Consider the following 15,404-nt stretch of genomic DNA (forward strand, 5'->3'; position numbering starts at 1 on the left):
TTATGACTCGGTCGATACAGGACTGAGTCAACCAGGCATCGACATAGAGACATAGACATAGAGGGTAAACGAGACTATCATGATGAAATAATGATGGATTGATCATTTTTAACAACAAGCAATTAGAATTCCCATGACCATAACCCGTGCATGCAACCAACATCAGAGGACCTGTGTCATACAATGCAGCTAGCTAGGCAAAGCCCACCGGCAGTGACGGTGACCTCGACAATCAGGGGCTGGGATATGCTGTGCAAGTTCTCCTCGCCTACTTGTACGTGTACACATCTGCTCAGCCTCGTCGACCGGCGCGGAGCCGGGGGTGGAACGCGTGATATCGGAGGGTCCAAAGCTGTTTCTCTGAACACCCCTGGCTGCTCCCCTCATTTTCTCCCCCTGTCAGAGATATGTATGTACCCACAAAGTACAAGCACTTGGTGGATACTTCGAACAAATGTACTTGTATGTAACTCACGTAAAGTACGTGCCCCTCAGACAGGTCCGATTGGAAAGCCCAGGTACGAGGACGATGGGCGAAAACCGTGCTGCGGCCGTGAATCAGTGCCGGCCTTTTTTTTTTTTTTGGTCGCGGACAGCGCCGTACGCCGTGCGTGATTGCGACGGGGCGTCGAAAGGGCGTGGCGGTCGTAATTCACAGTTGAGAACAGAGCGCAAGGCGGAAGTACGCCTTACCCAGGAGATGGCAATGTCTCCTGAACCCGTGGCACGTCTGTCTGTCTGATTGTCCGTCTGATGTTGGCCGCCTCGTCGCTCATTGATATCGGTAGCCTCCGCCTCCCTGTCTGGCCTCTTGTTTTGCGCCCTCTCGCACGTGTCACGGTTCCTCACACAAAATGTCTCAAAGTGGCGTGACGTGTCAGAAGGGGGAAAGGGGAACGAGACATCTCTTCCAAGGAAGACTTTGTCACATTTCCTGCAACTCAGGACAGTATGAAGCGCCACAGCCTGTGGTGAGATATAGCGAAATCTTCGAATATGGTCTTCGGTTGTCGGAGTACTCCTCCGGTCTCCTCCTGTACAAAGGACTTCTATCAAGGTTGTAACATCGGCAAGCAGGCGATCGGCGGAGGCCCAGGCGAGTTGGGATTGGTCACCCAGCTTGTGATTTTGAGAACGTCAATCTCCGGGCCGGTAGACCGTACTGTGATCTCGTCACGTTTGGTTCCTCTGACACTCAAAGAGAGGCCTGTCTCCGATGACAAAATGCAACGGTATCATTGAATGATCGACTTGAATCCGTTATATGCTTGCTCCATGTCGAATGACAAATCTCTCGCCTGCTCCTCGCTCAACTCCTCTGATGTCTTCATCTGGTTGAGCGTGATCAGCCACTGGATAATCTTGCCGCGGTGCTCAAAGTCCTGGTCTGTGACCTTGTTCACCGACTGGATCACGTCTGACAGGAGTGGATGCAATGCACTCTTGGAGACCATGTTCAACCTCAGCGCATCGAGGAACGTGATGAAATTCTCCGTCGCGACTAAGATCAAGCTGCCCGAAAGATTGCCTTGTGGTGCTGTAGATCCAGGAGTAGCTTTGGCGACGGTGATAGTTTCCACACTGGATAGTCCAACTCTTAGACGTTCTTTGGCACGGGGGCACTCGATGTCCCATTTCTGCGTAAATGTGTCCAGGTCTCCAAACTCTCGAGCCACACTTTCATCATTCAATATCGATCGGTACTGCTTCAGCAGTTTCGAACACATGTCCGAGTACTCTGTCTCCGGTAGAGCATCTTTGATATATGCTTTTTCCAGCCCGTCGAGGGTACGGATGATGCTGTAGATCTCGGCGAGGGAGTCAATCAGGTCACGTTCGGCGGACGAGTCGGCGAGTTTGACTTCTTCGTCGAGATTGATGCGGGCGGAGAGAGTGTTTGTGGCTGGGTGCGCATAGGGAGTGGGAGCATAGGCGAGGGTGCGGCTTGGAGGGTTGCTGTACATTCTTGATGCCAGGCTAGCAGCAAAGTCAATTGAATTGCCTAGGAAGCAGCTAATGTAGACACGGACGGAGTCTACAGAGCTGACTTTAGGATGCGCCTCGACATCAGAGAGACGGTGAGGGGACAAATTGGCATGTGCGGGGAAATTCCGGAAAAACTTCGGCTTGGCATATTTTTTTCTGGACCTTGCAGAAAGCCACGAAAGCCTGGTGAAATTGACACCTGCACCAGACCGCCGAAGAACTTGGTGTTGCAGGGGAAATTTCCGCCCATAGACTGCATGATGGGCAAACAGACCAAGGCCACGAAGAAGTTCGAGAAGAACCGCCTCAAAGGCACGATTGAACGACGCAAAGAGTTTGCCAAAGTCAAACAGCGACATCAGCAGAAGGAGAAAAAGAAACAAAGAGCGGCGTTGAGATCAAAAGAGGAGGATGACGTTTCGGGGTCAGATGTTGAGGCTGGTGGCAATGGAGCTGAGGGTATGAACGAGGATGAGTTCTTTCAGGACGCTGTGGATATACCAGAGCATGAGACGAACAACAAGAGCGGAAAGCGGAAAAGAGAACAGAATGCTGGTGACAAATCTGAAGATGCCGAAAGTGATGGTTCAGACGATGAAATCGAGGGCCATAAAAACCAACTGGCTGCGTTGGCCGAGAAAGACCCCGAATTCTTCAAATACCTGCAAGAGAACGACGCAGAGCTACTCGAATTCGACGAAGACGACGATCTCGCAGCAGTCGACGATCTGAGTGAAGAGGAGCCTCCTACAAAGAAGCAGAAGACGAAGGGTGCGCATAAAGAGGACCCTGACGCATCGGATGATGTTACTCTGGCAATGGTCAAGAAGTGGAAGACCTCCCTGGCCGAACAATTCTCCATCAGGGCTCTCAGACAGGTGGTGCTGGCTTTCCGCGCCGCGGCACACGCGGACGATGAAGAGGATAAGGCCTTCAAGTATAACATTGCGAGTCCAGAGGTGTATCACGAGGTTCTCATAACGGCACTCCAGCACGTTCCTCTGGTGCTGTCCCATCATCTCCCGGTCAAGGAGTCCAGCGGCGGCAAGCTACGCATACCGACTGATTCACCCAAGTTCAAGACTCTGGCACCGTTGATCAAATCACACGCCTCCTCTTTGCATTATTTGCTCAAGCACTTGTCAGATACGAAGACCCTCAGGCTGACGCTCGAGTCCTTCCAGCCGCTTCTCCCATATCTGCTTCAATTTCGCAAATTTCTGAAAGTCATCACGAAAGCCGTGGCGTCTATTTGGTCAGACAATTCTTCCGATGAGGCGACTAGAATCACCGCTTTCCTGGTCATTCGCCGGCTAATGGTTATTGGCGACGCTGGGATCCGTGAAGCCGTCTTGAAAGCGACGTATGAGGGCGTCGTCAAGGGCAGCCGACACACAACAGTCCATACCCTTGCAGGAATCAACTTGATGAAGAACTCAGCGGCAGAGATCTGGGGCATTGACCAAAAGGTCAGCTACACGACAGGCTTCACGTTCATCCGCCAGCTCGCCATCCACCTCCGTGCCAATATCACCAAACCGACTAAGGATTCATACAAGACGATATACAATTGGCAATTTGTTCATTCTCTGGACTTTTGGTCTCGGGTATTGTCCAGTCACTGCAACTCGCTTCTGGAAGCACAGAATGGCAAGCCCTCGCAACTACGCCCACTCATCTACCCGGTTGTCCAGGTCACACTTGGCGCACTGAGGTTGATCCCGACTTCCACCTATTTTCCTCTTCGATTTCAACTGATGCGGGCACTCCTACGGATCTCGCAGGCCACGGAAACATATATTCCTCTGTCGGCGGCTCTGTTGGAGGTGCTGAACTCGGCAGAGATGAAGAAACCTGCAAAAGCCGCAACGCTGCGTCCTTTGGATTTCGCCTCGAACATAAGGGCCCCGACGTCGTACCTGAAAACAAAAGTGTACCAAGATGGTGTGGGCGAACAGGTAGTCGAACTGCTTTCCGAGTTCTTTGTGCTGTGGACGAAGAGTATTGCCTATCCTGAGCTGCAACTGCCGGTCATCATCATGCTGAAGCGGTGGCTCAAGACGGCTTCCAAGCCGAGCGGAAACAAAAACGGCAAGCTCAACCAAGCACTTCTTGTGCTGGTACAAAAGTCGGAAGCCAACGCCAAATGGATCGAAGAAAGGAGGATCAACGTCAACTTTTCGCCCAAGGACCGGGCGGAAGTGGAAGCATTCCTGAAAGACGTGCAATGGCAGGACACTCCTCTCGGGGCGTTTGTTGTTTCACAAAGAAGGTTACGGGAAGAAAGGAGAAAGGTGCTGGAGCAAGGGCGAAAGGAGCAAGAACAACGAAAGGCTGCGGAAGAAGATGCTGACAGTGACATTGAGATTGCTTGATAGCCGTAGATTGAATGTTAGCAATGCCACCACTTGACCTTGTATATAAAGCAATATTGCACTATGGAGCCATTCTTTCCTCCTTCAGCCAAGACAATGGCCACTTTTCGTCATTCTCCCTTGGAAGTTCAGAGGCTCTCCGGGCTCCAGTATTGGTTGCATAGTTGTATCTAGATGAGATCATAAAGCGACAGGCACAAGATTGGGCACTAGGCTAACAGATCCGGAGGGGCAACGAAGTTGAGCGGAGCACAGTGCCACCCGAGCGTTTTTGGAACGTCGAGAACACGCCTCGTGGCCTCGCGTAGCTCGACTGCATCGCCCGGGTTGTCTCCTGTCGTTGGACGAGGCGCACGGAGCTGAGGCAGCAGCGGCATTATCTGAGCAAACACGAGCTCTCCACGTCGGCGACACGAGCTCCCGAGAAGAGCTGCAGCTCCCAGCCGCGCCTCCTTTCGACCAAAGGGGAAATGAGTTGTGCCTGAGCTGTTTGAAACATCAGGTGATGTTTACCGATCGCAGTGATCTTCTCGCATAAGCTCGCGCACATGGGAAGTCTCATCCTGCATTGCCGAAGGAGGGTGACAGGGATCATAGGGATCCGTGTCTTGTAACTCGTACAAGTATCTTCGCCGTAGGAGCTCGAGGTGAAGCAAGTGGCTCAGACTTGGTGGTGACTGGCTCATGACCGTAATGCGACGTCACTGCCTGGCACCGACGCTTCGTTGTCCCCCATTTTACTGATTTTCGCTCACTGTCTAGAAACTCCAGTGGTTCACCGTATGCCACCAACTGGATATAAACCAAGACACCCTCCTGCTGCTGAATGTACCTCTGCCAAAACATCTTTGAAACAAATCCTCATCCTTTCCACCTTGACCAATAACAAGACTTCCGTACCATGGGTGATCCAGGCAGGAGCTTCAGCACCCAGGTGCACCATGACTTCCAGGGCAAATGGGCCCTCAAGAGGCGTCGGACCCGATCATTGAGCATCAAACTCCCCGATCGTGTCGACATTGGAACTACTCTCAGTGTAAGTCCACACTCCTTCCGTCGATGAAGCTACCCTGAAAATGCGCAACGTCCCATTTGGCCTGGACCTCGACTCACTGGACTATGACCCCCAAGCCACTGTTGACCTTGCCTTCTCTATACCAGGAATACTGGACGGGTCTTGCCATCGAAGAAGAAAGCGACCGAGCACTCAAGATCGGGATTGCGATCCATGATGGAACGTATGGCATTGACTTCGCAGTCCACCGCATTTCCCTGGACGAAGAGGAAGAGCAGGAGAGAGGCCGAGATGGCGACTGGATTGCAGACCACATCATCGAGGAGCTATCCCACTACCGGAGGCAGCACGTATGCAAGATTCTCGGCGCCGGAGTCACTGTGACTGCTCACGAGAAGAGCCCGCATTTGTGCTCGAGGCTCTGGTCCGAATTGGACATTGTCCCCATGTTGGTCACGTCGAATCCACTTTTACAAGCCGGCAACGCTCGGGCAAGATCACAGAGAGTGGACGAGATCGCCGACTCGGCCGCCAGGAAATGTCTCGCGTAAGTTTTCGACCCTATGGACTGTCCGCTGCTCCGGTCCTAATTTTGTCAGGCTATATGCTCCCACCAAACAACCGCGTTTGTCGATCAGCTTTGTGAACCAAGTCGAGGTCGACCTGGGAGGTACGATCCAGCTCACCACCATCGACGACTACAAGGCATCCGTCCGAGAGCCGACTTGGAGGGCCGTGCAGAAACATATTCAAGATGTCGTCGACCGCAAGCTCAGAGTCGTCTTTTTCAGCGCGACACCTCAGGGAGGCGGAGTGGCTCTGATGCGGCACGCCTTGCTCCGATTCCTGAGACTCTACAACGTGAACGTCGAATGGTACGTCCCGCTTCACTCTGCAATCGATATGTGTGAAGCTTACCTTTTTTGTTTCCCAGGTTTGTCCCGAAACCCCGGCCCGACGTTTTCCGTATCACCAAAACAAATCACAACATCTTGCAGGGCGCCGTGCCTCCGGATGTCCGAGCAACAGACGAGCAGCTGGGGAAGATCAAAGAATGGATTGTCGACAATGCGGATCGGTATTGGCTCGGTGAAGGTGGACCACTTCTTGCACCCAAGGACGGCGGTGCAGATGTCATCATCATCGACGACCCGCAAATGCCAGAGCTCATCCCCATTGCGAAGAAGATTGCACCAGACCGGCCGATCATTTTCCGCTGCCACATCGAAGTTCGTGATGATCTAGTACTTGAAGATGGGAGTGCCGCTCAGCACGTTTGGCGCAATATGTGGTCAAGCATCAAACATGCCGACGTCTTCCTTAGCCACCCTGTACGCACCTTCGTTCCACCTGATGTCCGCAAAGAGGTATTGGGCTGGCTCCCAGCAACCACCGATTGGTAAGTATATGAACGGGCACTGAGCATTGGTGAAGTATCTGACTGAAATTCCCAGGCTTGACGGTCTTAACAAGCAGATGGATGACTGGGATTTGCAATATTATCTCCATGTCCTCAAGCAGGTCTGTCAGGCTCAAAACCTACCACAGCTTGCCTATCCGGAACGGGGGTATTTCACACAAGTTGCACGGTTTGACCCGTCCAAGGGAATTCCCGACGTCATCAAGAGCTACGCCAAGTTCCGCGATATGGTGAAAGACCAACCCAAAGAGAAGATCCACCAGTTGGTGCTCTGTGGACACGGCTCGGTGGATGATCCTGATGCGACCCTGATCTATGAACAGACCATGGACTTGATTGTTACGCAGTTTCCCGACTTGATCGAGGATATCATTGTCGTTCGGCTGGGCCCCAGTGACCAGATTCTGAACGCCATCATGTCGCTCTGCACAGTGGCACTACAGCTATCTACACGCGAAGGATTCGAGGTCAAGGTCTCGGAAGCCCTGCACAAGGTAACTATATTTCGGGTTTCACGCCGAGGTGGACGTCTGTTGCTGACATGACACAGGGAAAACCAATCATTGCAACCCTCGCTGGGGGTATTCCACTTCAGGTCGAGGACGGCAAGAGCGGTTATCTTGTCCAACGCGGTGACCACGACGCTGTTGCCAAGCACCTTTACGACCTGGTTAATGATAGGGAGCTGTATGGCCGCATGAGCGAATACGCGCGGACGCATGTCAGTGATGAAGTGCACACCGTTGGGAACGCCCTCAGCTGGATGTACCTTGCGTCGAATGTGACGGGCGGAAAGTTACTCAAACCGAACGAGAGATGGATCAACGACCTGGCTCGCGAGGCTGCCGGGGAGCCATATACAGATGGCGAACCACGGTTGCCACGCCACCTCTCCACTTGATGGACGAGTTGTCGGTCTGTGTGCTGGCGTTTCAGGCGAGATGGGTTTCCGTTCTACTCTCTACTCATTCAATCAACTTCAGGTTCTACAACAGAATGCCAACTCTCATGGGTCAACAATTTTCTGGTACCCACCGACCGGATGGTGGCTGGAGACAATTAGATTGGGGATTCCGAGAACCCGAGTCCCTCTGGAAGACGACAGAGACAACAAGAGAAGAAGAGACAGTGCTAGAGAGAATGAGAGCCTGAGAGCGTCGGTAGACTTCCTGATACATACGACGCAGAAGAGCCGGTCTCATACTATATAGATCCGAGTCAAACGGCGATGGCGATGGCGATGACGATGGCGATGGCGGTCGGGGTCGATGGGGCCACGGCGGTTTCGTTGTCTTGGACAAACTCGAACAATAATAATGACCAATGACACAACCACGGACAACCACGTGCAATACCATTGTCATCGCCCACAGAACAAATGTGCGGTCTCTTATGTAGTACATACCCTTGTACCGAGTACATCGTCTCTTCCTTTCCGACGCTGCCGAGCCTCAAATGCGCCGCGTCTTCGCCTGATGTTTATTACTTGCCCCGCGTCTCGTTAGTTCTCGTCCTCTGAACCTTCCTCGTCTGGTCACTATACGCTGCTACATCGACCTAAGCTTCGGGCTGCGGCGTAGAGCTCTTCCAGAGCAACATGTATCGCAAACGCAACGGGTCTCTCGGCTTCTCCTTCACCCGTTTCGCCAACGCCGCCGTCCCCAACTTCTTCGCCGATGAAACGCCCTCTCGCACGGTTGACCTGACGGGCTACCGGCGGGACATGTGCTACATGCACCAGATCGCCTCCGCTGACCCCTATACTCTGGACGAACGATCGTTCTACGTGGCCGGCGTCGTCGACTCGGAGAGCGTGAGTCGGAAGGTGTACGCCAAGCTGAAGAAGAACGAAATCCTACGGGCAGAGGACGGTATGGTGGATACGCACAAGATAGGGCCCCGGTTCCCCCACCAACTGGCCCTGCTGAACATCTACCGGCAGAAGGACCTCGTCGGCATGCTGTTTTGGTGGGAGGAGGAGTGCCAGCGTCTGCGCAAGTTGGACGCCGAGGAGAGGGATCTCGACGCATTGATTGCCGAGTCGGAGGTGAAACAGCAGCTCACCACCACTACCACGACTGCTGCTGCTGCCGTCGCCGAGGATGATGGTGCAGAGGAGAGCCAGCAGGCCGTCAAGGAAACCCTGGATCAGTTGAAGTTCGCGCGGGAACGGGTCAGGATGAAGAGGAGACAGAGACCCAGCCAGCGAGACCCGGCGGTCGAGACCGACACGGACGACATCATGATGGCGTTTCATGGTCGGAGCAGGAGTGTGCCTAATGTTAGTCCTAATGGAGTAGCCATCAGCCCAAACAGACCCGTACAACAGGGCCAGCCGCCACAATATTTTCCGGGTTCTTAAAGGGAGATATACCATATCCGCTGACTTGGTGAGGTGCTAATATGAGCGATCGTCGAAATGCAGCCGGATCAAACCCGCTCTCGATGGATCGGACTGCTTCAACAATCCCCGCGTCAGATGCGGACCTCGGAAACCGAATGGGCCCCGCGAGCTCCTTTGGCGAGCTGTACATCAGCCGATCTAGATATCTGCCGTCGGAGCTGCTGACTCCCGAGAAGAGGTATCCTCTCGGGCTCGCCATGGCCGATTCCACACGCCGTGACGAATAACATTATGCTGAAAAGTCCGAACTCTGTACCTCCACAACTGGTTCTGCTGGTCGTAGGTGGATTTCCGGGTTCGGTGACCCAGAATATCTTTCCCAAACCCAAATACATAAAGCCGCGATCAGGAATCATTCGCATTTCATGCCACCACCTTCTTCTTGATAAGCGGGGTGGTGTGGTGGACGTCAGCTATCTGCTTGTCAGTCATTGCGCAGCGCTCTCAAGCTTGGGACAGGAGTCTCGACAAACAACAACTCTTAGCATTCAAAAGGATTGCGACAATACTGTTCAGGTACTTTAGCAAAGCCACACTGTCGAGCAAAGTGTCCAGGAGGGGAGTTGACGGTACCAAGGGCATGCAATGCCGCCGGATTTTTACCAAGTTCAACGGACATCCTGCACTCCGGCGCCTGTATGGCTGCAAACCTTTGTTCACACACTCCATCAACCTTGTCTCGCTTGAATCCGCGGCTGTGACTTTCGGCCCCCTTGCGATTACGGTCAGCACGCCTATCTCAGGGAAGCAGGACACACTATGACTGTCCTACGCAAGTCGAGTTTGATGTCCCGCAGATTACGACGTTCTGTTACACGCTTGGTTCCCTGAATATGGGCAATTGACCATGATCCAGGACTATGTCAGGATGCTCTATCTACCCCGCGTCAATCCGTGACCACGGTTACGGGACATGAAAGGATGATGCATAATGTTCTGGAATCCTGCTTCCTTCCGTTCACTGTTGTTTCTCTTCCACATTTGCGCCTGACATCCAACAAGGCCCGCTTCATGGAATGACGGACTGTGTCGTACCCTACCCAAACTTGTAATAGAAAATATAGTAGATAAGTAGGTGAGAACCGGGGATAAAACACACTCTTCGAGCACACGGCCAGGCGTGTGAATGTTTGTTGAAAGTGGGACGTCAGAATCGAAGCAAGGGAAGAACCTCGCTATCAGGATTCACTTTTGAGGCTGTCTCATACTGTCTGGCAAATGTCTCTGTCCACAGGCTCCGAGCTCTGAGACCCCTCAGAGAGGGTTCGATGGAGGAAAGAGAAGCGCCAGCACTTGTCCCTAAGAGCAACGTCCGTGGCTGCCCAGCTGACCTCGATCGCAAGCAGCGTTTGTCACACAGTGGCATGGCTTGTTTTGAAGGGCTTCTCTGTGCAGCAGCGGAGCTTCTTACCCGCTAGACGAACGACTCACGGCTGCCAGAAGCCTCGCGGCGAAAGAGGGAATGAAGCCAGACGTATACAAGTTCGGTGAAGAGACACTGAAGTTGTACGCCATTCTCGACACGAACTACCAATGACAATTCAATTCTCCTTTATGACTACATGGAACATCTTCCCCCTCCACCTTTTCCACGCCTTCTAGGGCGGCAACTTGGTGGTGGGATTGAGGTACGGTCCGAGATAGATATGGTCGTCCGCCCAGTCCATCAACTTGTCCCAATCGCCACAGACATGGGTGTTGTTGGCGCTGAAGGGTCCCAAGATGCCTGCAAAGCGCCGCTCCAGCGTCGGATCCGCGTAGCACATGACCGACTGCCGCAGATACTCGGTGCAATGAAACATGTGATCGGCGGTCAACTCGTCGGGCACGATCCCGCGGACCGAGTAGTCGACGGCCCACTGGAGAAGCCACTATATATTGAATGACAGTATTGTTAGCGAGCCGATGACAATCAACACAAGGCCCGGAGGGGGGGAAAAGCAAAAAGAAACATACCACACAGTGCAGTTGATGGTACCCAGCGACGCCGTAGAATTCGCCGGGCATGCTGTCAAACGCCACGCGGCCGTGGCGCGCGCGATGCAGTATCTCGTGCCATGCCGGATACGCCTTCTCCTTGGAACCCATGAACGACTCGTTTCGTTGGAAGAGCACTGTCTTTTTGGTGACTGACGGGGGGTTTTGGAAAAGTCAGCGAGACCATATATACCCACAAGCTTATATGTAAAAAAAGGCAAGACAGGGAAGATAGAGGGACTCCTCAGACAACATACATTCAGGTCCCAGGATCGGCGGCATCACGCCCGGCGTATGAATGACTTCCGCCTTGGCCTCGGGGACGTGGCGAAAGACGTCCTTGGGCGTGACGCTGAGTTTGATCACGGCGCCGGTGAGCCCCGCGCACAGGATTGACAGCACACCGATGCATCCCAGCAGCAGCTTCTGCATCCGGTGGGCGTGCGGGTCGCGCATCAGATAGCCCCCGCCGCTGCTGGGGTCTTCATCATCATCTTCTTCTTCGTCGGGGTCTTTGCGTCGGAGCACATTCGCGAGGATCGACGAGGCAGGGTGACGGTGGTGGCGGCGGTGGTGGCGCGGTTTCTCATCAATAGACGACGGAGATAGAGGGTGATGTTTGACGAGAGTGTCCTCTGAAGACCGGGAGGAACTCTCCGAAGAAGACGGCATTTGGACTGGCAACAATCCGAAGGGAAATAATGAGGGAGAGTTATTTCTCGGTTACGAAGGGGGGAAGTATATAGAGGGATGAGAGAAGGAGGGAGAAGTGGAAGAAGAGGAGGAGGATCGATTCTCGGATCAGCGAGAGAGAGATATATGTGCTGCTGACACAACGTGGGCGGGCGAGGAGGGACCAGGACCAGTGGGGAATCAACATGCTACGCAGTATAGAGCTGGAGGAAAAACAACTCGGCTTAGATTCTACCGTGTTACGAACGGGCTCAATCTCTGACGTGGACGGGGAAGGCTAGCTTGCTGTAGTGCTGGGATCTAGGTGTGACGGATTCCTGGAAGGAGGAATGACACCCAGGAGCAGCTCAGGCCATCTACGATCGAAGAGCATAGAAAGGATGGAAGCCGTGGGCTGGAAGGAATGACTTGTGTAGCCAGCCCCAACAACTACATCCCATCCCATCCCTCCCTGCCTGGAGTCACGAGCTACATTCCTTAGACCGGCCATCAATACCACCGGCTACTACTGTATGTCATGTCTGAATGTTACGAGGAGGACGCCGATCTATGAGCCAGATCCCCTTATTATGGCACACCGTCTTCCACATGTTAGAGGAAGACGGGGGGCGCTTCTACAGCCTCGAGCCTGGGCCTTTTCTTTTTCACCCGGCCGAGGATTCATTCATTCATGGTCTTGATTTGAGGGCTCCTCCTCCCACCAAGAGGGTTGAATTGGCAATCTATTGGGTTGGGCAGACAAACCGCTTGGAAGTAGATTTGCCTGTCCTCGCGATGTGAGACTCCTCTCCTCTCCTCTCCTTTCCTTCGTTGCTCCCCTCCTGCCTGTCCCTTTTTCCTTCCCCTTGCCTCCTCCCATCCGTTCTCTTCCTATGATGTAAGTGAGCGACTGACTGATTGATTGGAATCCCCCATCTCCTCTTTCCACGCCTCGTTGTGGAAAAGTGCTGTTTTCCCATCTTCTTGTTCTTTGGTCGCCCCTGTGAGATTTCGAAAATACGTACGTGCAAGGGGGCACGATGCTCAACTCAGCACTTCCCCTCGCGAGGTCGTAGGATCTGAGCCACTGATTTAGCGTTTGGCGGTGGCGTGGTAGATGTCAGTCTCGGGGGAGCGGCGTTTGGCAGTTGCGTGGTAGATATCAGTCTCGGGGGAGCGTTTGGCGGTAGCATGGTAGATATCAGTCTCTGGAGAACGTCTCTTGGCTGTGGCGTGGTAGATGTCGGTTTCAGGAGACCGTTTGGCCGTGGCGTGGTAAATGTCAGTCTCTGGAGACCGACGCTTTGCAGTAGCATGGTAGATATCCGTCTCTGGCGAACGGCGTTTAGCAGTGGCGTGGTAGATATCCGTCTCCGGGGAACGTCGCTTTGCGGTTGCATGGTAAATGTCCGTCTCCGGGGAACGACGCTTAGCTGTTGCGTGGTAGATGTCGGTCTCTGGAGAACGGCGCTTGGCGGTCGCATGATAGATGTCAGTCTCTGGGGAACGACGTTTGGCGGTAGCGTGGTAGATGTCTGTCTCCGGGGAACGACGTTTGGCGGTAGCGTGGTAGATATCAGTCTCTGGGGACCGCTTGGCTGTGGCATGATAGATATCCGTCTCCGGAGAGCGCTTCGCTGTCGCGTGGTAGATGTCCGTCTCACGCTTAGCAGCTTCCATCAACGCTGCAGTGCGAGCCTCTGAGACCTTTGTTAGCCACCTGTTCCCCATCCGTTTTCAAAACCACTCACTCAAGGCATCCGTGGCAGGAGAGGTCGGCAAGGCTGAGGCCGATGCTGCAAGCAGCGTGAGGAGAGAAGTAACTTGCAAGAATTTCATGTTTGCTGATATCGTCCAAACAGGAGAGGGGATACTGAGAAGAGAAAATCCAAAACTCAGGGAAGAGCAAAAGAAAACCTGGGTATATATAGACTCCATGACTGTCAATACTGACGGAAAGAACCGAGGGCATTTGGAGCGCCCGAAGCCATCATCGACGATGATCCGTCACATCGAGGCCCTGGACCTTCGAGGGCGCCTGACCTGGTGGGCCACGATGGTTCCCATCCCTCCGAAGCTTCGAGACTGAGGCAGAGTCTCATTACATTCTGACAGCGGGCGACAGCATTAGCCGGACGCCGATGATCCTGATGGACCGCTCGAGCTGAATTTCATGTCACACCGTGACACCCATTCGAACGGCGCCGCATATGCCTCGGAGCATTCTGCTTGCAGGGAATGGCTTGATGGTGACGCTCACTTGCCCATCGCAAAGCAGAAATAGATTCTGAGACAAGGGCTAAATTCATGCGTCCGTGCCTGGCCGGGGGTAGGTGTAAGCTTGCTGAATTCAATGGTGTTAAACCCGCAGAGCTATCTTGAGGAGCCTTGAATACGTCCGGCCAAGCTTGGAGGTATTTCCCCTTTTTGCGCCAATGAGAGCCCAATCTTGCCGAACTGTTTCATCATGTTAAGCCAGAAAGTGGAGCCTGCTGGGGCAGCGGTGCCGAGCAGGTACTCAGAGATAACACCGTATTGGGTAAGCTCGGCAATCTAGCAGGTAGGATCAGCCAGCAATGAACAGGTTAAGCCCTCAGCCGGGGCTGGCTGCTCCACACCAACCGTAAGCAAATAGGCGGAGGGATTGCACAAAAAAACCCAGAATGCCTCGGGGTCGATCATGGTATTTCTTTGCTTCTGACAGCCGAGCAGGGTGCAACCTGGCACGGTGGTCTATGCATTACATCAGTTCTCAGAGCAACGACGACCTATCGCATCGACACCCCGTTTCCAGCACCGGATCGGCAAGGCAGTGTTACCTGCATCAGGCTTCTAGTCCAATGCGTAGAGACTCAGGAGCGACGGTCTGGGGGCCTGGGGTGGCGGTGAGATCAAACTTCTCTCGACATAGACATATAGAGACACTCTCCTCTATATTTACCATGAAGCTCGGCTCGCCTTTCACGATGATCCGATGAGCTCCACTGTACCGCATCTGCAGGAACTCTTCTGGGTCATACAAAACTCCACAGAAACAGGACGGATTCAAGTCCAATATGGGACCTTGTATACTGGGCGAGCGCGATTATGCCACGGAATAATCGTTGTGAGCGAACTCCTGCATCCATAGCCGTATAGATGCGTATTGCTGTCGTATAGAGAAAAGGGCCACAGTCCTCTACCTGCCACACTAGACCGCATTAGGAAGGTATGGTGAGCCGACGGTACCCGGCAACTCCCGAAGGCTTCGACCACCGGCTTCACCGCCGCATTGGGGAAATGAGCACGCGATAGCTGCTCAAGCGGGGGCGTAGTGCGTCGTCCGTGAAACGTTGTTTGGACGATCGGCTTTCTCGTTTGTTGTCGTTCACAGCTTTTCCGGGGGGAGAAAAGATTATGCACTGGTATCTCGTGCTACCTCACTATTTCTCATGCACAGCTTTAGGGTTTACAGCGAGAATGTGGGCATCCGCCTTGCAGGCCTGACCATGCCCCCACAGAAGGGAGGAGGAGTCTTTAGAGCCCTTGAATATCCCGAACGGGCCAGGATGTGCG

At 53.5% G+C, this 15,404-nt stretch overlaps 6 protein-coding genes across 6 annotated transcripts; 3 read left to right on the forward strand and 3 right to left on the reverse strand.

The window, feature by feature from the left end:
* Positions 1-1,235: 1,235 nt before the first annotated feature.
* Positions 1,236-1,964, reverse strand: AYL99_00224 (hypothetical protein; the record flags this gene model as incomplete). Its single annotated transcript, XM_018831740.1, has 1 exon — positions 1,236-1,964. One exon carries the CDS (start codon positions 1,962-1,964, stop codon positions 1,236-1,238), a length of 729 nt encoding a protein of 242 aa, XP_018697619.1.
* A 282-nt stretch (positions 1,965-2,246) lies between these two features.
* Positions 2,247-4,361, forward strand: AYL99_00225 (hypothetical protein; the record flags this gene model as incomplete). Its single annotated transcript, XM_018831741.1, has 1 exon — positions 2,247-4,361. One exon carries the CDS (start codon positions 2,247-2,249, stop codon positions 4,359-4,361), a length of 2,115 nt encoding a protein of 704 aa, XP_018697620.1.
* Positions 4,362-5,262: 901 nt separating this feature from the next.
* On the forward strand, positions 5,263-7,697 carry AYL99_00226 (hypothetical protein; the record flags this gene model as incomplete). Its single annotated transcript, XM_018831742.1, has 6 exons — positions 5,263-5,397; positions 5,523-5,923; positions 5,976-6,251; positions 6,311-6,775; positions 6,831-7,290; positions 7,347-7,697. The coding sequence occupies 6 exons, from the start codon at positions 5,263-5,265 to the stop codon at positions 7,695-7,697; spliced, it is 2,088 nt and encodes a 695-aa protein (XP_018697621.1).
* Positions 7,698-8,393: 696 nt separating this feature from the next.
* Positions 8,394-9,158, forward strand: AYL99_00227 (hypothetical protein; the record flags this gene model as incomplete). Its single annotated transcript, XM_018831743.1, has 1 exon — positions 8,394-9,158. The coding sequence occupies one exon, from the start codon at positions 8,394-8,396 to the stop codon at positions 9,156-9,158; it is 765 nt and encodes a 254-aa protein (XP_018697622.1).
* Positions 9,159-10,798: 1,640 nt separating this feature from the next.
* AYL99_00228 (hypothetical protein) lies at positions 10,799-11,849 on the reverse strand (the record flags this gene model as incomplete). Its single annotated transcript, XM_018831744.1, has 3 exons — positions 10,799-11,071; positions 11,157-11,329; positions 11,435-11,849. The coding sequence occupies 3 exons, from the start codon at positions 11,847-11,849 to the stop codon at positions 10,799-10,801; spliced, it is 861 nt and encodes a 286-aa protein (XP_018697623.1).
* Positions 11,850-12,941: 1,092 nt separating this feature from the next.
* AYL99_00229 (hypothetical protein) lies at positions 12,942-13,688 on the reverse strand (the record flags this gene model as incomplete). The annotated part of the gene is made up of 2 exons (XM_018831745.1): positions 12,942-13,549; positions 13,601-13,688. 2 exons carry the CDS (start codon positions 13,686-13,688, stop codon positions 12,942-12,944), a joined length of 696 nt encoding a protein of 231 aa, XP_018697624.1.
* Between the last annotated feature and the right edge of the window lie 1,716 nt (positions 13,689-15,404).

This window comes from Fonsecaea erecta, assembly GCF_001651985.1.
Source record: "Fonsecaea erecta strain CBS 125763 chromosome Unknown Scaff1, whole genome shotgun sequence".
In the NCBI taxonomy this organism is placed as follows: Eukaryota; Fungi; Ascomycota; class Eurotiomycetes; order Chaetothyriales; family Herpotrichiellaceae; genus Fonsecaea; species Fonsecaea erecta.